Source organism: Vitis vinifera, chromosome 9 (assembly GCF_030704535.1).
Source record: "Vitis vinifera cultivar Pinot Noir 40024 chromosome 9, ASM3070453v1".
NCBI lineage: Eukaryota > Viridiplantae > Streptophyta > Magnoliopsida > Vitales > Vitaceae > Vitis > Vitis vinifera.
Window position 1 is genome coordinate 8,292,524 of NC_081813.1, and position 21,439 is coordinate 8,313,962.

A 21,439-nucleotide genomic window follows, 5' to 3' on the forward strand; every position below is an offset into this window, starting at 1 on the left:
ACCACAAGTTTTTTTAATAAATGAATAAATAAAAAAAGAAGGGTATTATCCATACAGACGACTCTGCACACCATCCAATACAAGGCAGCGACGTCAGGAGCCTCAGAAGCCGTTCGAAAAACCTCCAAAATATCCTCTAACTACTAGCCAATCTGTGTGACCAATTTTTGGGTATTTCTTCTCTACTCCCCGCTCGTACACTATCAATTATCTAATGGATCATCTTTGCCCCTCATCACGTCCGTGGTAAGTTTGGACCATTTTTTTTAACGAGGAGTTTTACTTTTATCTTTATTTTTGTGATTTTAATTTTATTTAAATCATATTAATATTAAATGTTAAGGTCATGTTTGGTTATCCGATCAAATATGGAATAAGATAAGGAACTCGAATATTATATCATATTTTATATTTGATTGATGATGTAATAAAATAAGAATTTATTTGATAATAATTCTAAAAAATACTATTAATATTTTTAACACTTAAAAATATTAAAAAGATTAAAAATGGTTTTTAAAATTAGTACCAAACGTACTCTAAATACTTATCTAATAAATAATCCGTGAGGTAAATTATCCGCTGATATGTATATTTTAAGATATTATTTACTTTAAATGAAATATCCAGATTAATCATTATGAAATATATTTCTACTTATAATTTTTTTCCACATTCCATAAAAATATTAAATTTTGTAATTTAGTATTTATTATTGCTATGATCTCTTGAAATATTAAATGTGAGATAAATAATGTATTATTAGAGTCATGGGGTTTTCAAATATTTTATATGAGGTGAAATATTTTGAATTCATTTACAAAAGTCCATATATTTTGAAGGAGAAAGAGACAAGAATGATTAGAAAGCGATGTGAGGGAGCATGATGATTAGTGGTCTTGCGGAGCACGCTATACATTCTCCAAAAGCCAATTCCGACATTGATGCGTCTAAAATACGCGCTAAAGTTATCTCCTTCTTCCGCTTTATCCACACTGGGTAAAACCTCGCCTTCCTCCACGATGTGGCTTGCCCCACCATACCACACCTGTTCCCTAACCCCACACCGTCTGATAGTCCCACACGCGTGCTAACTCCACATGTACGATCCCTGTCGCAAGTGTTGCGTAATAAGGAAGGGAGTCAAGCATCTGAATCCTGCTTCTGATTTTTCCTGGATATCGATATAAACTCTCAATCGGTCGACGACAGAGCAAGAGCTCTGTGACACTCTTTTTCACTCTGTCCATTTCACCGGCGAGTTGTAGGGTTCCGGCGAGGATGGGATCGACGATATTGTCGGATCTGGCGACGGAGATAGTGGTTCCGGTCTGCGCCGTTATCGGAATCGTGTTCTCTCTAATTCAGTGGTTTCTGGTCTCGCGCATCAAGGTCTCACCGGACCGGCACTCTTCGTCGTCGAACAACGGCAAGGGCGCTGGTTACGGAGACTACCTGATTGAGGAAGAGGAAGGCCTCAATGACCACAACGTGGTCGTGAAGTGTGCCGAGATACAGAGCGCCATCTCCGAAGGTGAGGTTCGGGTTTAGATCTTGAGGTTTTTGGTAGATCTGTGGTGCTGTTTGAGCGTGTTTTTGTTTTTATGGATCTTGCTTTTGTGTATCAGGAAGGTGAAATGTTTTGCTTCTGTTTGGTTCCTGAGGAAATCGAGGAAAGGAGAAGAATTTGTAGTGTCCTGGAAACGTAAAGCTTGGCATCCGTTTGGTTGCTAAGAAAACCTAGGAAAACCGGATTTTGAAAATTTTATTTTTGTTTTGGTTTCAGAAATAATAACAGTGAAATATTCATTGTTATCCTAACCCACCTTATTGTGGTTACTTGAGCGGTTTGGTTTTTCTTTTCCACAGTTTCCTCAGCAGCCAGACGAAGCGTACTATTTTACTCGACAAAAAATTTGTTAAAAAGCTTTGAGTTTTATTGGTTTCTGGGGTTCGATTACTATGAAGGCTTGGTACAACAATGGTTTTAGATTGTTTACATTGAACTTTAATTTACCAGAAATCCTCTGGTATCTGGTTGCTTTGTTTTCCGCATTTTATCAGCTGCCAAATGGAGCTGGGTTTTCTCTGCGTGTGTCAACGTTTTAGGGTTTATGTTGGTTCCAGTTTGAGGTTTTGATATCATATCTTAGGTGGGGTTTTCAGTTCGATCCGCTTTTTTGCTATTTGTTTAACATATTTTAATTTTTGCTTGGTTGTATCATTATTCAGATCTAGGGTTTATTTGTTTTTTCTTCTCTGGAGGAAGAGTATTCTTCACTTTGTGCAGTTCTGTTTTATTGATATCAGTACTTGGTGTTAATTATTTTGTCCTTTCTAAATAAAGCTTTTCGGTTTATTTTGACATTAATATCAATAATAATAATTGGTAGCGTGGACATCACATGGGGCACATGAGTGTGTATTTATTATTTATGTATATAGCGAATGTGTACATATAATATTCACACGCGCACACATATGTGTGTGTGTCATATATGCATGTGTGTGGGGTGAGGGGGGGACTATGTTCATGTCATATGTTAACAATAATAAATGTAAAAATGGAATATAATAATTTTGTTTCTTGCAATTGTATTACTTTATGCAGACATGGATCGGTCTAAATAACTCAGGGAAAAGTTCTATTGCAGTTGTTTCTTAACTCTATGGCAACCCATCTTTCTCAACTTATATATATATATATATATATATATATATATATATATATGTATATATTAACGACTATGAGAGTAGAAATAATACTAATCACAGTCCATTGCTACTTTTGAAGTACTTTTGTTGATAATTTTTAATATTTCCCGAAAGGGTATTTAGTTTTTTATCTTATGTAATCGTACAACATAATGATTTCGGCTACATTTTCATGGAAAACTCTTTACTGCAAAAGGTAGCATTTTCCTGTTGGAGATGTTGCTGGAAGCTACCTTTTTTGACTTGTAGTAGTAGTGGTACTATTACTTATTATTGTACTAGTTGTTGTTATTATTATTATTATTATGTTATTGTTATTATTTTGACATTCCCTTTATCACTTGTGAATCCTTTTATCATAATTTTTAAGAAATATATTCCAATGTTCTTTTGAGGAGTTTTAATATAAGATTTGAGGATGAATCATTGCCTATCAAAAAAAAAAAAAAATATAAGATTTGAGGATGATTCACAGCATTTGATACTACTCCAGTCCTCAAACCAATATTTGAGGGCATCCAGTCCCTTGTTTGATTAGCCATGCGTTTTGTTCTTGTGGAATGACTGCATTCAATTTGAATTTGGGATTTGTCTGGTTGCTGTTTTATCTCTTGATATTTGATATTTCTAATTGCAATATTTGTTCTCTGATGTACCCGCATCTTGCAATTTGTTGTGTTGCTAGCGAACTGCACTCCTTTTTATCACTCTTACTTGTAATATGCATCTCTGTAGTATGTCAAATTGATAGTGCTCTCTGTTGCTCATGGCATTACCACATTATCACATTATGATAGAGATGTTTCCTTATATATCTGTTATCTCTGTATTGTATTATTCTATGCTCTTTTGCTTCACACGTTAACTAGAATCCTTTTTGTATTCATGTTTAAGTTGCAAAATTTTTTCTTTATTTATTTGTATATCTACATGTTTTTTTAATGTTTTGGTCCATATTTGGCTGTAACAGGTGCAACCTCTTTTCTTTTCACTGAATACCAGTATGTTGGTGTCTTCATGGTTGCTTTTGCAATTTTGATCTTCCTCTTTCTGGGTTCTGTCAATGGCTTCAGTACAAAGAGCCAGGTTTGCACTTACAACCCGCAGGAGATGTGCAAGCCTGCACTGGCCACTGCTATCTTCAGCACTGTATCCTTCATGCTTGGTGCTGTCACCTCAGTCATATCTGGTTTCCTTGGGATGAAAATTGCTACATATGCTAATGCAAGAACAACTCTAGAAGCAAGAAAGGGTGTTGGGAAGGCATTCATTGTTGCATTCAGGTCTGGTGCTGTCATGGGTTTTCTGCTTGCTGCAAACGGTCTTTTGGTGCTATACATAGCTATCAATCTCTTCAAGCTCTACTATGGTGATGACTGGGAAGGCCTTTTTGAGGCTATTACTGGTTATGGACTTGGTGGATCTTCCATGGCTCTCTTTGGTAGAGTTGGTGGTGGAATCTACACAAAGGCTGCTGATGTTGGTGCTGATCTTGTGGGAAAGGTTGAGAGGAACATTCCTGAAGATGATCCAAGAAATCCAGCTGTAAGCAATATCATCATTGAAAGTCTAGTGCATCCGGTTCTTTAATACATTGCCCCCTTGGGTTTTTAATAATTAGCTTCCAATGTTCTTCTTGTAGGTGATAGCGGACAATGTTGGTGATAATGTTGGGGATATTGCTGGAATGGGATCTGATCTTTTTGGCTCTTATGCTGAGTCATCCTGTGCTGCTCTTGTTGTTGCTTCCATCTCATCATTTGGTATCAATCATGATTTCACTGCTATGTGTTATCCCCTGCTTGTTAGTTCTATGGGTATCCTTGTTTGTTTGATCACCACTCTCTTTGCAACGGATTTCTTTGAGATCAAGGCTGTCAAGGAAATCGAACCAGCATTAAAGAAACAGCTTATCATCTCCACTGTTCTTATGACTGTGGGAGTTGCAATTGTTAGTTGGATTGCCCTTCCATCATCCTTCACAATCTTCAATTTTGGCTCTCAGAAAGTTGTGAAGAATTGGTAAGGTTTACATTGTTAATTCCTTGGAAAAAATGGATATACATCTACTAACTCAATTTGGGTTTGCAGGCAGCTGTTCTTATGTGTGGGTGTTGGTCTTTGGGCTGGACTTATTATTGGGTTTGTAACTGAGTATTACACTAGCAATGCATACAGGTATCTATAATCTCACTGAATTCCTGCCTTGTTATAGTCTTCAGCTTTCCTACTCTGATTCTTGTGTTTCTTTTATTTGCAGCCCTGTGCAAGATGTGGCTGATTCCTGCAGGACTGGAGCTGCCACTAATGTCATCTTTGGCCTTGCTTTGGGATACAAATCTGTCATCATTCCTATTTTTGCTATTGCAGTTAGTATTTTTGTTAGTTTCAGTTTTGCTGCCATGTATGGCATTGCAGTGGCAGCCCTAGGAATGCTGAGTACCATTGCTACTGGGCTTGCTATTGATGCTTATGGTCCCATCAGTGACAATGCGGGAGGAATTGCCGAGATGGCTGGCATGAGCCACAGAATCCGAGAGAGAACTGATGCACTTGATGCCGCAGGCAACACCACTGCTGCCATTGGGAAGGTAAATCACATCTGTAGGTTGGTTCTAATGTTGTCATTGAAAAGTGTCTTATCATCACATGCATTATGCAAGGTACAAATCCATGAAGGGTAAGTATCCTTAGACGAAAGGCTCATCCTATCATGCATATGGCTTTTGACTAGGCCTATAAATTGATGAAACTCAATTTTTGAATTTGGAATAAAATATCTCAGTATAAATTTTCAGAGTGTGTAGAGGCGTTGTAGTTCATTTTTGTGTTAAACTAATGCCATTCCTATGAGCAGTAAGCCAGAAGGTTCTATTCACAACTTGTAAGTGGTGAGCTGCCTGTTGGTTATCTTAACTAATGTGAAGCAAACTCAGTCCATACAATGCACAGCTTTGCTGTGTAATTTGTTATTGAAATCTAATTGTGTACATTTCTTTTAGCTTCACTTAGCTGTTTGTAACTTCATTTTTTATGTTTGATTTACATTTGTTCTCAGGGATTTGCAATTGGATCTGCGGCACTCGTGTCTTTGGCACTGTTTGGTGCCTTTGTAAGTCGTGCATCGATCTCAACTGTTGATGTCTTGACTCCAAAGGTCTTCATTGGTTTGCTTGTTGGTGCAATGCTTCCTTACTGGTTCTCAGCCATGACCATGAAGAGTGTGGGAAGTGCAGCTCTTAAGATGGTTGAGGAGGTTCGTAGACAGTTCAATACCATTCCAGGTCTGATGGAGGGCCTCGCCAAGCCTGATTATGCCACTTGTGTCAAGATCTCTACTGATGCATCCATTAAGGAGATGATTCCACCTGGTGCCCTTGTCATGCTCACACCCCTTATCGTTGGGACCTTCTTTGGCGTGGAGACTCTATCTGGAGTACTAGCTGGCTCCCTTGTTTCTGGTGTCCAGGTAATATCATGATCATTAAATGTATAATTGGAATTTCATGGTTTCTGATCTATTAAAAAAAAAAATAGCAGTTTATCTTAAAAGTATCATGAATTATGCGAAGAAAAGTCAGGGTTGAATTTAAGTTAGTGAAATTTGGGAACAAAATCTTGTTAGGTGTGTTTAGCAATATAGACATGCATGAGTAGTTGGAGACTTCGCAAATTAACAAAATGCTTATCTGAAGCACTTTCTAGGAGCTTTGTTTTTGGCTGTTAATTGAAATTTTATTTTCTGATTTGCTCTTTTGGATGTGTGCTTTTAACAGATAGCAATCTCTGCTTCTAACACTGGCGGTGCATGGGATAATGCCAAGAAGTACATTGAGGTAAGCACACGGTTAAGTGAGGCTATAGGTGGTTTCCTCTCTTGGCCCGTGTTTACTGTTATTATTGCTTTGATGATATTATTCCATTAAGTGGTAATTTTTGGAATTTTGTTGATAGGCTGGTGCTTCCGAGCATGCAAGGACCCTTGGCCCAAAGGGGTCTGATCCACACAAGGCAGCTGTGATTGGTGACACCATTGGAGACCCACTGAAGGACACCTCAGGCCCATCGCTCAACATCCTTATCAAGCTCATGGCAGTGGAGTCTCTCGTCTTTGCTCCCTTTTTTGCCACTCATGGTGGGTTGCTTTTCAAGATCTTCTGAGGAATGGGATGATGAAAAATACATGGGCAAAGGGGTGATTAGCCCTTTTTTCCCCAGTATTTATTGGGCACCTCTCACCAATTCATCTAATCTCCATATCCATCCATCCCCACATTGTGGGTTTTTCAAGTTGGTTTCTATGTTTAGGGAAATATTATTTTTGAAGGGCTGATGATGATGATGATGATAATCATGATTGGTAAGGGAGGACAGGCAAAATGGTTTTAACTGTCACAGAAGAGTCAGGATGGTAGTGTGTTACTTTTCTTTATACCTCTTTTTAGAACAGCTCTGTTCCTAATTTCCTTGTAACCTTATCCTTTTTTCCATTAAAAGCAAGGAGAACATGTTCATCAATTTTGGGTATTTTGGCTGTCCATCAGTGTGGAGCTTTGTAGTTTTTGTTTGGGTTAAATGCGTGCAGGGCCTAGGTAGATGGAAAATGATGCCGGTCTTTTTAACTCTTGGATTTTAGCTTTATCATCTCCAAATTTTTAAAAAATAGATATCTAAGGTATGTTTGTTAAATGATGTCTAACTGTTTTATTAGTAGTTGATTTTAGTGAATTATAACTTTTATTAATAGTTTATTAATAGTGATTGAGACAGGCATTGTTGACCTCTCTTTTTTTTCTTTTATTTCCCACTGCTTCAATTCATCCAAACGTAAAATAGCCAATTCCTACAGCTTTGGGAATACTGTGTTGATGATGATCCCAAAAACTCACTACCTATGTATTGCACACCATACATAGAGCATATATCCAGCTTCTCAAGGACAGGCAGCTGCCCCAAAGGAGGCAAACATGGACATCTTAAGCAAGAGTCGAGGTAAAGTATTTTCAGGTGAGCTAATGATGAACCCATCATCCAATTGGGCCACTCTCTATCACTATAATCGAATATACGTAGAGATTTCAAGTTTGGATGGGGTTGTAGAGCTTCAGCCACACCCTTGGTCCCCTCCTTTCTACCAAATTCCAAATCCAAACGTTGGAGGATTCTTATTCTTCAATTCTGCTTTTTCTGCCTCCCCAGCATCTTTCACTTCATCCAACCCTTCAACGGAAAGACGTCCTCTTAGGTTGTTCAAGTTTCTCAGGTCTCCTAGTTGGCATTCATCATTGCCATGACTACTCACAATGAAAACATCGAGTGTCTGAAGAGAGCTTAATCTTCCAATTCCTTTTGGTAAGCCCTCTAGAGTACCATAACTTTCAAGATGCCTCAACTTTTTCTCCACTCCTCCCGTGAAACGCTATGGTACTGAACAATGACCGGCATTGCTCATTGGACAGTTCTCCTAAGGGTTGCTTGTACGTGCTTCCCATGATTGTAGAAACGTTTTCGTTTCGTGTGGTCACCAAAATTCTACTTCCCGGTGCCCCACTCTTGAGAGAACTCTCTACTTGTTCCCACAATTCATAGTTTTCAGTCCAAACATCGTAGCACAAGTAGGAACTTCTTATCGGCAATAAGTGTGCGAATTTTTTGTTGTACAGCTTCCAGCTCATGGAAACCAGAAGACTCTTTCTGGAGGGCTTCAAGAATAGCCTAGAAATCCTCATTGGGTCAAAAGGATCAGACACACAGACCCACACCCTTTGATGGAAATAGGCCTTCACCTTTTCGTGGTTGTATGCTAATTAAGCAAGAGTTGTTTTGCCTATCCCTCCCATCCCAACTATGGAGATGCTTTCTCGGGAACTCCCAACCAACAGCTTCTCTATTATAATGCCAACATTATACAATTAAGTACCTTTGGAGTTTCCCATTTTTTTTCTTTTAAATTAGAAACTTTTATATAAATAGATATCTGGTATAAAAAGTATAAATTTACTTTATATTTTTTAAATTCATTTTAAAAAATTTTAAATTTTGAGATAGTAAATTTTCTTTAATATTTCAATTTGTTAAATTATCAGAGTTCTTATATCTTATATAAAGAAACTACTATTTTCTAATTTTATAAATAAAAAAAAAAGCATTTTATAAAACTAAAAAGTGTATCCAAACAAACACTAAGAACCTATTTGGTCATTTGATTTAAAAACAATTTTTTGTTTTTAAATAACAAAAAACTATTTTTAAAATTTTCTAACATTGTTTTATCGTTATTCTCTGAAAACATTTTTTAAAAACAAAATGAAATATATAACAATTTTTAGAGAACAAATAAGAGTTGTTTTCACCAATTTTTAAAAACAAAGGAAAACATGAATCCATTTGATCATGTTTTCTGAAACTTGTAATTAAAAATTGTTTTTAAATTAAAGAATAAAAAACAGTTTTAAAAAATAAGTTTCAGAAAACATGGTCAAATGGACCTTAAGTGACTTGATAATACCTCACATTTATTAGGCAAAGCCCCCTCTAGGAGAAAATTTTTGTTGGAATCATAACCAAGCATTTGAAACCTTTGCATTGAAATTTCAAGAACATCCCACTTCATCCATTAGGTTAACAATAGATATGTCCTTACAACAAATCAGAAGAAACATCATGCATGCATGCATGCAAGTTCCCATCATTCGCAAACCATTTATGTTGTAGGAAATAAATCCAAACAATAAAGTTGAAGTTTACACATTCTTACATATATAGGCAAACCAATAAAAGGGGAAAAGAAAAAGAGAAAATTTTTTTACAAATCACCAATTTGAAATTGATTCATAGACAACTTCACAATACATAGGTGTTGGGAATTTTCTCCTCTTTATTTGAACTTGCTTCTCTGAAACGAAAAACAATAAAATTAAGATGGAAAAGAGATAAGGAAAGTCAAGACAGAAATAAAGATAAAAGCTTGCAAGTAAAAATGACAAATAATAATAATAATAAATGATGCCTTTGGATATAATTTTGAGACAATAATCAAGATGGTCTTTATTGATAAGTTTTGAAATTTTCTTTGCAATATTTTGAGCAAATAATCTAATAGGTTAGGCTATTAAAATATTAATTAGTTAACATTTAGATCATGTTTTTCATTTGTTTCATTTCTCATTCATTAATGTATTTGAAATATTATTTTTACAATTTATATATATACCCATGGGCCTGAAACCTAATCAATCATGGTGCCCATACCACTAGAAAAGGGGAAACACTAGGCCCATGGCCCAACAAAAGTCTACTTTAAGCCGAAAACCCTCAGCTCCACCAGAAAAGAGGGAACACTAGGCCCATGCCCAACAAAAAGTGTACCCTAAAATAAAATGGAATTTGATAATATATAACATTATATAGTATATATAAAGTCTAAAGATCACATATGACCTATGGATATCTTCTACATGGCTGTTGGAGCTTTTTCAAGGTATTTGATCATGTAACAAAACACTTTTAGAATAGAAAAGGTTTCAAGTTTAGATGAGGTATTTTTGAAGAAAAGTTTTTTTTTAAAGATTTGTCTAATTTTATTTTAGAATTTTGCAAGGTGTAGATATTATAGGATAAACACTTTAGTAACAGTGTAAATGTGCCAAAATGGACCTATGGATACAATATAATAATGTTATGCAAAATGGAAAGCTACAGAAAAAGAAAATCTATGGAATAGATTAATGTGTGCGATTATGGATGCAATGGAAATGAAAACTAAGATAAATTCTAATTACCTGTAACAAGAGCGACATGAGGTGAAACGTGATGACCATTCAGTCTGATGAAAATTCGAATTCTGGGATATGAGATATTTTGTGTCGATCCTCTCCAATATCCTTTCGATAGCGTCGTTTCAGAATAGGAGAAGATCTGATGTTCAATGTCTGCAATGTTGTCCTCTGGAGCACGTGGTCTGGCAGTCCCTCTAGCTTTGGGCAGCCTCTCGTACTCAAATGATTGAGACATGGCATTATTGACCTCTCTTCTTTTTCTTTTATTTCCCATTGCTTCAATTCAAGCAAGCCTAAAATAGTCAATTCCTTCAGCTTTGGGAATACTGTTGATGATGATCCCAAAAACTCACTACCTATGTATTTCACACCATACATATTCCGTATCCACAGATTCTCAAGGACAGGCAGTTGCCCCAAAGGAGGCAAACATGGACATCTTAAGCAAAAGTCGAGGTTAAGTGTTTTCAGTTGAGCTAATGATGAACCCATCATCCAATTGGGCCACTCTCTATCACCATATTCACATATACATAGAAATTTCAAGTTTGGATGGGGTTGTAGAGCTTCAGCCACACCCTTGGTCCCCTCTGTACCAAATTTCATTGTCAAATCTTGGAGGTGTACCTTATTCTTCAATTCTGCTTTTTCTGCCTCCCCTGCATCTTTCACTTTATCCAACTGTTGAATGGAAAGATGTCCTCTTAGGTTGTTCAAGTTTCTCAGGTCTCCTATTTGACATTCATCATTGCCATGACTACTCACGATGAAAACATCTAGTGTCCGAAGAGAGCTTAATCTTCCAATTCCTTTTGGCAAGCCCTCCCGAGTATCAACAAAACCATTTTCAAGATGCCTCAAATTAATTAGTTTACCCATTGCCTGTGGTAGTTTCTGAAGACTTTCACATACTTGAATATTTAAGGTTTGCAAATTATATAAATCACAAATTGTTTCAGGCAACTCTCTCAAACTAAGACACAATGATAGATTAAGGTATCTTAAATGTATCAATTTTCCTACCTCCCTAGGAAGTTCCTCAATCAACTGATTGCTGCTCAAATCCAATGCCTTGAGACATGTCAAATGCCTTAACAAATTAGGTAAGGCTTTAAAAACTCTTGAATTGAATGCTTCCTTAGCCAAGAGGGTGTGTAGATTCTTCATGTTATAAGTGGAGGTGAAATTAGGGGTACTCTCTCGGACAACTAAGGTGGTATGGCGAATCTTTTTGAAGGATAAGTCTATGCTCTCCATTTGTTGGTTGTCAACCTCCACAATAAAGCATTCATTCTGAGTCAAAAATTGAGCAAAATCATGCACTATATCATGCATCTTACAACGTATTATATTACCATCATCATATTTTTCAAAATCTTGGAAGAAAGACCGAGCAGCTAAATATTCAAAGTACGTTCTCCCAACCATCTCCATCTCTTTTCTCCCATCAGATTTGAGATAGCTTTGTGCCATCCACAACTTGATCAGCTCATCTCTCTCAATAACCGAGTCTTTTGGAAAAACAGCACAAAATGAGAAGCAGCGTTGAATTGCAGGGGGCAGATCATAATAACTCAACAACAAAGCAGGGGAAATATCTCTCTCAAACTCATCTAGCTGCCATACTTCACTATTCAATACGTTCTTCCATTCTTCCTCGCTATTTTTTATGCGCAAGAGATTCCCTAAAGTTTTTATAGCGAGGGGCAAGCCCTTGCATTTGTCTGCTATTTTCTCACCAATTTCTTTTAATTCTTCCTCTTTCTCCCAACTACTCCTTTCATAGAAAGCTATTTGATGGAATAATGCCCGAGATTGCTCCAAAGACAGCTCCCCCAAGGGATGCTTGTACGTAGTTCTCATCATCTTAACAACACTCTCTTTGCGTGTGGTCGCCAGAATTCTACTACCTGCTGCTCCGCAGAGGAGGGTGTTCTTCAGTTGTTCCTACAATTGATTGTCTTCACTCCACACATCATCTAGCACAAGAAGGAATTTCTTTTCGGCAATACGTGTTTTAATTTCTTCTTGTACAGCGTCCAACTCATGGAGATCACAAGGCTTTTTTTGGAGGGTTTCAACAATAGCCCTACAAACTCTGATTGGGTCAAAAGGATCAGAAACACAGACCCATATTCTCTCATTAAAATGGGCCTTCACCTCTGAATGGCTGTAGGCTAATTGAGCAAGAGTTGTTTTGCCCATGCCTCCCGTCCCAACTATGGAGACGATGTAGAGGCCAGATTTCTCTTGACACTTCTTACCCAACAAATGGTCTAATATGATTTTTTTATCCATATCCCGACCGTACACCTCTGAAATATCAATTGCAGAGGTAGTTATAAGTCGCTGTGGTCGCTCCTCACTCCTACTAGAGACAAAATTAAATCTAATTCTCTCCCTTTCAATATCATCTAGTTGTTGTTTAATGCCCTTAATCTTAAGAGCAATGTCACGACGAGAAGCAACTTGCTTGAAACAGATGCAAGGGGAGGGCATACAGAAGCTTACCTTCTTCTTAGACGTGGAAGCATTTTCAACTCTCTCCATCTGGAATTGAAGAATAGCAATGCTCCACTCATCCAGCGCGTCCTCCATTTCGTAGGCCATGTCTTTGAGCCTCTCCAACCAACCTCGGACAGATTTTTCCTTCACTTGTCTCTTCTCGGCATCTTCAAGAACATCTCGGACGGAGCAGAGTGTGTTTTTGAGGCTTTGAATTTCTGATTCAACACCCAGAACCAGAGAAACTTGTTCATGAATATGCTGTTCAACAACCGAAGTTAAGCGTTCCAGCACAATAGAAACCAGGACATCAGCCATGGGAGGGTGAAGAAGGTTGGATTGATGAATGAAGAAGAATGGAGGATGAATAAAGGCGAGTGAGACGAAGAGATCAGATCTGCAGCTTTTGTGAGGTCTATCCTTTTGTAGGACGGTGGGGCCAGAGGGATGCATTATTGAGGCTTTAGGAGCTACTTTATTTGGAGCTTTGCTTTATACGGTTTGTATTATATGAGGCTAGTGGGGTTACTTTATTTGAATCATCGAGGCTTGCTTGATATGCATGATTGAGGCTGGTGGGGTCATTAAATAATCGTACATAGCTTTGAATCAAAATCCAGATAAATTAATCCCATCATCTGACTGAATATTCAGCATATTAAAATACCCTTCATTCAATTATTATGGCTCCTTACAATTAAACTAATTAGTAATTGGTTCCAAGTCTCCATTCACCATGGTTGATAAATTTAACAAAATAATTCATTGTTCTTATTAAATATGTACAATTCACTTTTCACAAGTAAGGAGCAACTTATTAGTGCAACAATTAAGCAAAACACAGTCCGTCAAATTCATAGGAAATGCTGCCAATTTAAAAAGAGTTATTCACCACCCTAATAATAATTCATACACTATCACATGTTACATGTCAAGAGAAAAAATAAATTCTTTACTACTCTTTTCCCTTCTCTAGCATTTTCCAACCCCCTATAAGTTACAAAACACATTCGCATATAAACTATATATATATGAAATAAGAAAAAGGAGGTACAAGAACAAAATGATTAGCCATATAAGGAAAATTAGTTTGTTGATACCTAAACTCTTACATCTCACAACTCACAACTTAGTTCTATGCTTCCATCGTTGAGAAGTTTAGAGCATCTTTTATTGTCCTACTTTACTTTTTTCTTTGCATATAGATAGTTAATCAAACTTAGATATTTGTTAATGTTTGGAACTTAAAGTGCTTTATAAAGCTTTAATTGGAAGTATACAATAATTTATTCCATATTTCTTTTTTCTGAATCCTAAATGAATTAAAAATTATGTAAATTTGTACTTTTATGCGAGTTCTCACCACTTTTTTTGAAGAAAGGTTAAGAGAATAACATTTTTTTTGTTTATTTTTATCTTTGTGTATAAATTTGTGCTATTGTGCAAGTTTTCACTATTGGACTTTTGACTCACATTTTTTTGTTTAATAATAATAATAATAATAATAATAAACAAATATATTATTATAAATCGGTTAGAATAAGTGAAATTATGATTAGAATACAAATAATGTAACCAAAGTGTGGAAATCATGAGAATGGTACAAAATATATTATCAATGTATTATGGTAAAAAATTTGTGACATTGATATGAAAAAGCAAGCAATGTATAGGATACAAAGTATATGATAAGGGTAAAAAGAATGTGATTGAAGTACTAAAATACACTTAAATTAGTAACATGACTTAGGTATGAAAATTTTGATCAAATTATTAAAGGTATAAACATTGTTATCTAGGTATCAAAAATGTGATTAAGGTACTAAGGTATGAAAAATATCACCTAAGGTATTAAGGTACAAAAAATGTTTTAAGTATAAATAATGTGACTAGAGTACTCACATACAAATATATAGTACAAGTATGAATAATGTGAAAATTTTCTGAAAAATATGATCTAGGTACGAATAACCAATTTAATGATGAGAAATGTGACTATTATGTGAAATATGTTGACTAATCTATAATAAGGTACAAAAAATGTTACCAAGGTACCGATACATAAAAAGTGCGATGTAGATATAAATAATATAACCAATTACTATTATATTATAAAGCTTGAATCAATCTTGTTATCCCATGTAAGGGGTAATAGGGGTTGAGTTTGCAAGAGTTTAAGGGGGGCAATACCCCTTGGATTTTTTTATTTTTTTATTTTTTATTGAATGACGAGTTTGCTCCTATTATATTTAATTATTGTATTCTTAAGTGTTAGTATACTTTGTATATATAAGAATCACATTGATCACTTAATAACATTAGAAATCTCGTCTTTTCTTTATTTCCACTCGTGTGTGTGGTTTGATTAACAATTACAAAACATGCTATTGATTTATAAAAAATGTGAGTAGGTTAGTAAGGTACAAAAAAATATTATCTAAGTATGAATAATGTGATGAAATTATAAAAAATATGACTAAGGTATACTGAGCTAAAAAAAAAAAAAAACCAAAGTTATAAGGCATAAAAAGTATGTTCTAGATATGAATATTAATGTAACTATGATGGAAAGAATACGAACCGGGTATTAAGGTACAAAAAAGGTAACCTAGATATTAAGATAAAAAAAAAAAGGAACGTAGGTATAAAAAATGTTATCAAATCATTAAAGTATGAAAATTATTACCTAAATACAATAGATGTTAGTAATAACTAAGATATAAAATATGCGACTAAAATATTAACATACAACTTATATAACTTAAGTACAAAAAAGATGATTAGGGTAAAAAAATATAACTAAGGTATATAGAATGCAATTCATATATAAAAATATAAAAAATTATACTTTAAAAATTATATAACTTATCTGTAAAACCTCTTTTCATATTTAATTACCATTTTGTTAGAAAAAATAAAATAAAATAAACTGAATTTAAAAAAGCTTAGGAATTCAAATTGGAGAAGAAAATCCTGTTGGAAAATTTTTTATATGGGCTAACATTAATTGAATAATTTGTATTTGCAAAAACGGGTTAATGGATAGTCTATTATATAATGAACCTAATTAACTAGTGATCATATTTTGGATTGGGTTTTACATCTTTTGAGTAGAAGCTCAGTTGAGTGGCAAGTGTAGGCTATGGGTCTCATTGAAGCCCATTATGGGAGGACCCAATGAGAATCCAATTTGAGTTATGCTAAGTCCCCTCTCTAATCTAGATAAAAAGGGTTTTTATGTTTTCCCATAGAGCCACCATAGCTGTTATCAAGATCATAGAGAGGAAGACTTGGTTGCAACAATCAATCACGGTTTTTTATCATAGCTCAAACAGGTATGTTCTTTATAGTGATTTCCTATTGTTAGTATCCTTTAATCATGTATGATTAATCTATGTGATTATGTAAATATTTTACATGTGGTATCAGGGCCCGATTTACATGATTTAGGATCTACATTTGGAAATCAAAAATAAAATTTTTAGTTTCTTATTTTATTTTCTTTTCGAAGCCGAATCTGTGATCCATGAATGTGTATTTTTTTTTTTAGTTTCTTTTGATTGTGAAACTTTAGGCCTTTTGTTCCTCTTGTCACAAGCTTCAAATTGATATATCATATGTGCAATTTCGTTGGTTAAATTGGGAGTAATTAAGTTTTTAAATTTTCGGAATTTTCTTGTTTAAAAATTCAAGAAAAATTTTATTTGTTCAAATTATTGTGTTTTACTCAAATTAAACTCTTAGATTTTGTTGTTTACATATATTATAGTTGATATGTAGCATCAATTTCAGTTTTTTGGCTCAATTTGGTGAAAATTGAAAATTAAAAAATATGGGTATGAACCTCAGAAAATTCGTTTTATTTTATTTTTTAAAAAATTGAGCAAGATTGAGAAGTTTTTTTTTTTTTGTTCAATTAATTATTGTAGAGAGATTTCTTATATTGTTAAGGTAAAAATACATATAAAATGAGGCCGAAATAGGTGTTAAAATAGAGTTTTTCAATCTTGGCTATGGAGGTATGAAAAATCGAATTTTGTTAATCAATTAAGGAGATCTTTAAGTTGTTGTTGTTGTTGTTTTTTTTTTATTTTTTTATTTTTTTATTTATGATTAAATGTCCTAGAATTGTTAGAAACAACCTAAAGTTTAAAACCCCTCAAGATCCCGATCAAAAAAACTTTTTTTTCAATTGTTTGTAATCCGGGTTGCAACTGGGTCATTTGACCCGTATTGCAGAATTTTGGACCCAATGCTAGAGGTTGAAGATGACCTCCAGCACATGCCACACGTTCCCCACTCGTGGGTCAAGTGTGTGAGGCGCGTGTAATCTCATCCGGTGTCCCTTTTGAGCCCAATATTTTCCTATGCGCTCGTTTTTTTGTAATCTATTTTTATAGATATATTATTTTATTTTTTGGGGGTAAAAAATATTTATTAAATAATTATTACTTATTTATGTGATTTAATTAGTTTTAAATTATTTTTTGGTATAATTTTCTGTTGAGAATTTACCAGAAATTATGCTAATATATATGGAATAGGAGTGTAGTACTCACTCTCTCTAGATTGAAACTTTTTCATGCATACTCTCCTACTTGGTCTAAATCTCATAAACTAGTTAAATAATTAGTTTAAAGTGTAATAATAATACTAAAAAAAAATTGTTGTTCAAATTCTTGCAACTATAATTGATCATATGCATATATATCGCTAATATGCACTATTGTTGTTGGGCAATTTTTTTTAATTTACCCAATTTTGGAACGTTGCATGTGAATTGTTGAGGTTATTTCACCAAAGTGGTTTAACCATCAAAATTTGCAAGTTTATGAGTTCCTATTTTGTTGATGGGGAAAATTTTAGATTAATTTGTACAATCGCCTGCCCAAAGGGGGTTATTGTGCAAATTAATTTAACAACATGAGGATATTGAATGAGATAAATAATTTGATAAATTTATTTGCCCAAAGGAAATAAATTTTAATGAATTATTTGTTGATCTTCATGCTTAGAGAATATTTGTTTATTGTGGACTCTACCCAAAGGGGAGTTTATGATAGTACAATTGATTCTTGTATTGTATTGCTTATGATTATTTAAGTTTTTTTTACCTATTGCCCATAATTGATCTAGTTGCAAAATTTTGTCAATCAGTTTCCTTTGCTGTGAACAACAATAATGCTACAATTGAAATTCTAAGTGGGTCGAACTATAAGAGATGGAGATCAAACATAGAGTTTGTTTTAGGAATGATGGACTTGGACATGGCTCTACGTGAAGATGAACCTCCTAAGCCTACTAATGAAAGCACTGAAGCTATGAGAGCTCATTATGCGAAATGGGAAAGATCGAACCGTTTGAGTCTCATTTCAATCAAGAGGTCCATTGCTGAGCATCTCCTTGGAGGAATACTTGAGAGCAATAATGCTAAGGAATTTCTCGTTGTTGTGGCAAATAGATACCAAACATCTGACAATGCTGAAGTTGGGCATTTTATGGATGAATTGATGAATATGAGGTATGATGATATGAAAGGGGTTCGTGAGTATATCTTAAAAATAGTGCATCTTCAGACTAGATTGAAAGCATTAGACATTCCCATTCCCGATAAGTTTATTGTTCATCAAGCCCTCAATACTCTGCCATCTTCTTTTAGCCAAATCAAGACTGCATACAACACCCTGAATCAGTCTTGGGGTGTGAATGACCTGATCACTAAGTGTGTGGTTGAGGAAGAAAAGCTGAAAAGAGAAAAGAATGAATCTGCTCATCTCGTTGCTCTTGGAAAACCAAATAATAAAAAAAGAGTTGAAAAGACTCAAAAACCCAACTTCCATAGTCATAAGAAAAATAAGAATTTCAAGAAGAGTGGGAGTGAAAAGCAGAAGAATGGAAATGCCAAGAACACAAACATTAAGTGCTATCACTGCAACAAAAAGGGTCACAACAGGGTTGATTGCTTTAAGTTTAAGAATTGGCTAGAGAACAAAAAGAAGGAACAGGGTATGTTATCTACCTATGTCTGTTTTGAATCTAATTTATTTAATGTTCCTTTAGATTCATGGTGGCTTGACAGTGGTGCTACTGTTCATGTTGCAACTTCTTTACAGGGGATAAGAAATCTGAGGAAGCCAAGTGAAAAAGAGTCAAAGCTTAAAGTTGGCAGTGACATCGGGATTGATGTTGAGCATATTGGGGTTGCTATTTTAGAATTAGATTATGGTTTTCAGCTTGTTTTGGACAATGTTTTTTGTGTACCTTCGTTTAGGAAGGATTTAATTTCCCTTTCAGTACTTGATAAAGCTAGATATAGTTTCACTTTTGAAAATAAAAGAGTTGATGTGATTTATGACTCTAAAGTGATTGGCAATTGTGTTTTATCTGACGGGCTATATTGATTGTCGTTGTTATCTACTTGTTCTTACAATGTTGAAAACAATGTTGCTAAAAGACCTTTGACTAAGGAAAGATCTTCATTGTTATGGCATAAGCGTTTGGGGCACATTTAAAAAATGAGTAGAATGCTTAATTAGTTCTAGGATTCTTCCCTGCCTTGATTCTAATGACTTAGAAATTTGTGTTGATTGTGTGAAAGGAAAATTGACAAAGAATAAGAAAAAGGGTGCAACTCATAGTCAAAATTTGTTGGAGATTGTTCATACAAACATTAGTGGACCTTATTCCACTACCTTGTGTGGCAACAAGTACTTCATTACATTCATTGATGATTTTTCCTGTTATGGCTATGTATTTTTTATCAAAGAAAAGGCAGATGCTCTTGAAATGTTCAAAGTCTTCCGAACTAAAGTTGAGAAACAATTGGGGAAAGTCATCAAAATTGTGAGATCTGATCGAGGTGGTGAGTATTATGGGAAACATGGTGATGTTGGACAACAAAAGGGACCTTTTGCAAGGTACTTACAAGATAATGGTATCGTTGCTCAGTATACTATGCCTGGTAGTCCTGAACAGAATGGCGTAGCAGAAAGGCGCAACCGCACTCTTATGGAAATGAAGAGGAGCATGATTGGTAGATCAAATTTGCCAGAATACTTATGGGGTGAAGCCATTAAAACAACAACCTACATTTTGAACCGTGTTCCTAGTAAGTCTATGCCTAAAACACCGTTTGAACTATGGACAGACAGAAAACCCAGCTTGAATCATTTTAAAGTATGGGGATGTCCAGCTGAGGTGAAAATCTATTATCCTTCTTTAAAGAAGACGGATTCAAGAACTACTAGGTGCTACTTTATTGGGTATCCTAGTCACTCAAAAGGATACAAGTTTTATTGTTCGACTCGTGGCACTAGAATTGTTGAGTCTCAAGTGGCAAAGTTTTTAGAGTTGGATGTTGCTGATAGTATACCCTCTCAATCCGATGAAAGAGTGGAACCCATGGATGTTATTTCTTTATGTTTGCCAGTTTCAGACGTTAACCTTGATGTTGGAGCTTTTGATTCTGGGATTCAACAAGGAGTTGCTACTGTCAATTTCCCTACTGTCAAAATAAACCCTATTGTGGATGAGATTCCTCCTGTGGAAATGAGGAGATCACAAAGAACTAGGAGACCTGCCTTATCTAACGATTATTATGTTTACCTTGGAGAGGGAGAGTATGAAATTGGAGAAGAAGTGGACCCTACTACTTATTGTGAAGCTCTCAGTAGTGATAAGGCAAATGAATGGTTGATTGCCATGAGAGATGAGATGCAGTCTATGTCAGACAATGATGTTTGGGAATTTCTTGATCTTCCCAAAGGATATAAACCCATTGGATGCAAATGGGTATTCAAGACCAAAAGAGACAACAAAGGAAATGTTGAAAGATACAAGGCTCAGTTGGTTGCTAAAGGGTATACACAGCAAGAAGGCATTGATTTCACAGAGAATTTCTCACTAGTCTCTACCAAAGATTCCTTTAGGCTAGTTATGGTGTTGGTAGCTCATTTTGACTTAGAGCTTCATCAGATGGATGTCAAGACAGCTTTTCTCAATGGTGATTTGAGTGAGGAGGTCTACATGTCACAACCTGAAGGATTTAAGGAAAATGGAAAAGAGAACATGGTATACAGATTGAAAAGGTCAATTTATGGTCTCAAGCAAGCTTCTCGCCAGTGGTACTTGAAATTTGACAAAATTGTGACGTCTTTTGGTTTTATAGAGAACAAGTTTGATCAGTGCGTTTACATGAAGGTTAATGGGAGCAAATACATTTTCATGGTTCTCTATATCGATGACATTCTACTTGCTAGTAGTGATGTGAATCTCTTGAATGATACCAAGCGTGTTTTGTCTGCTAATTTTGACATGAAGGATCTTAGAGAAGCATCTTTTGTGTTGGGTATTGAGATTTATCGTGATAGATCTCGAAACCTCCTTGGTCTATCTCAGAGAGCCTATATCAATCGTGTGCTTAAAAGATTCAATATGCAGAC

General features: G+C 35.2%; 2 protein-coding genes across 3 annotated transcripts; one reads left to right on the forward strand and one right to left on the reverse strand.

The window, feature by feature from the left end:
• The first annotated feature begins 998 nt into the window (after positions 1-998).
• LOC100256710 (pyrophosphate-energized vacuolar membrane proton pump) lies at positions 999-7,233 on the forward strand. Its single transcript, XM_002273171.5, has 8 exons — positions 999-1,534; positions 3,686-4,260; positions 4,358-4,737; positions 4,807-4,893; positions 4,976-5,306; positions 5,774-6,184; positions 6,492-6,551; positions 6,670-7,233. Exons 1-8 carry the CDS (start codon positions 1,282-1,284, stop codon positions 6,874-6,876), a joined length of 2,304 nt encoding a protein of 767 aa, XP_002273207.1. The 5' UTR covers positions 999-1,281; the 3' UTR covers positions 6,877-7,233.
• Positions 7,234-9,300: 2,067 nt separating this feature from the next.
• On the reverse strand, positions 9,301-13,466 carry LOC100853353 (putative disease resistance protein RGA3). 2 transcript variants are annotated; one of them, XM_010656531.3, is made up of 2 exons: positions 10,497-13,453; positions 9,301-9,610 (listed from the first exon to the last, which is right to left on the reverse strand). In XM_010656531.3, the coding sequence occupies exon 1, from the start codon at positions 12,357-12,359 to the stop codon at positions 10,536-10,538; it is 1,824 nt and encodes a 607-aa protein (XP_010654833.1). In that variant the 5' UTR covers positions 12,360-13,453; the 3' UTR covers positions 9,301-9,610; positions 10,497-10,535. The 2 variants fall into 2 exon arrangements, with proteins under 2 accessions (XP_010654833.1, XP_003632766.2); XM_003632718.3 differs by having other exon boundaries at positions 9,332-9,610; positions 13,005-13,466.
• Positions 13,467-21,439: the final 7,973 nt, after the last annotated feature.

Coding starts and splice junctions, on each gene's coding strand:
- LOC100256710 (XM_002273171.5), top strand. CDS start 1,282: ATGGGATCGACGATATTGTCGGATCTGGCGACGGAGATAGTGGTTCCG. Junction 4,738..4,806: donor CAGAAAGTTGTGAAGAATTG/GTAAGGTTTACA, acceptor TTGGGTTTGCAG/GCAGCTGTTCTTATGTGTGG. Junction 5,307..5,773: donor CCACTGCTGCCATTGGGAAG/GTAAATCACATC, acceptor ATTTGTTCTCAG/GGATTTGCAATTGGATCTGC.
- LOC100853353 (XM_010656531.3), bottom strand. CDS start 12,359: ATGATGAGAACTACGTACAAGCATCCCTTGGGGGAGCTGTCTTTGGAG.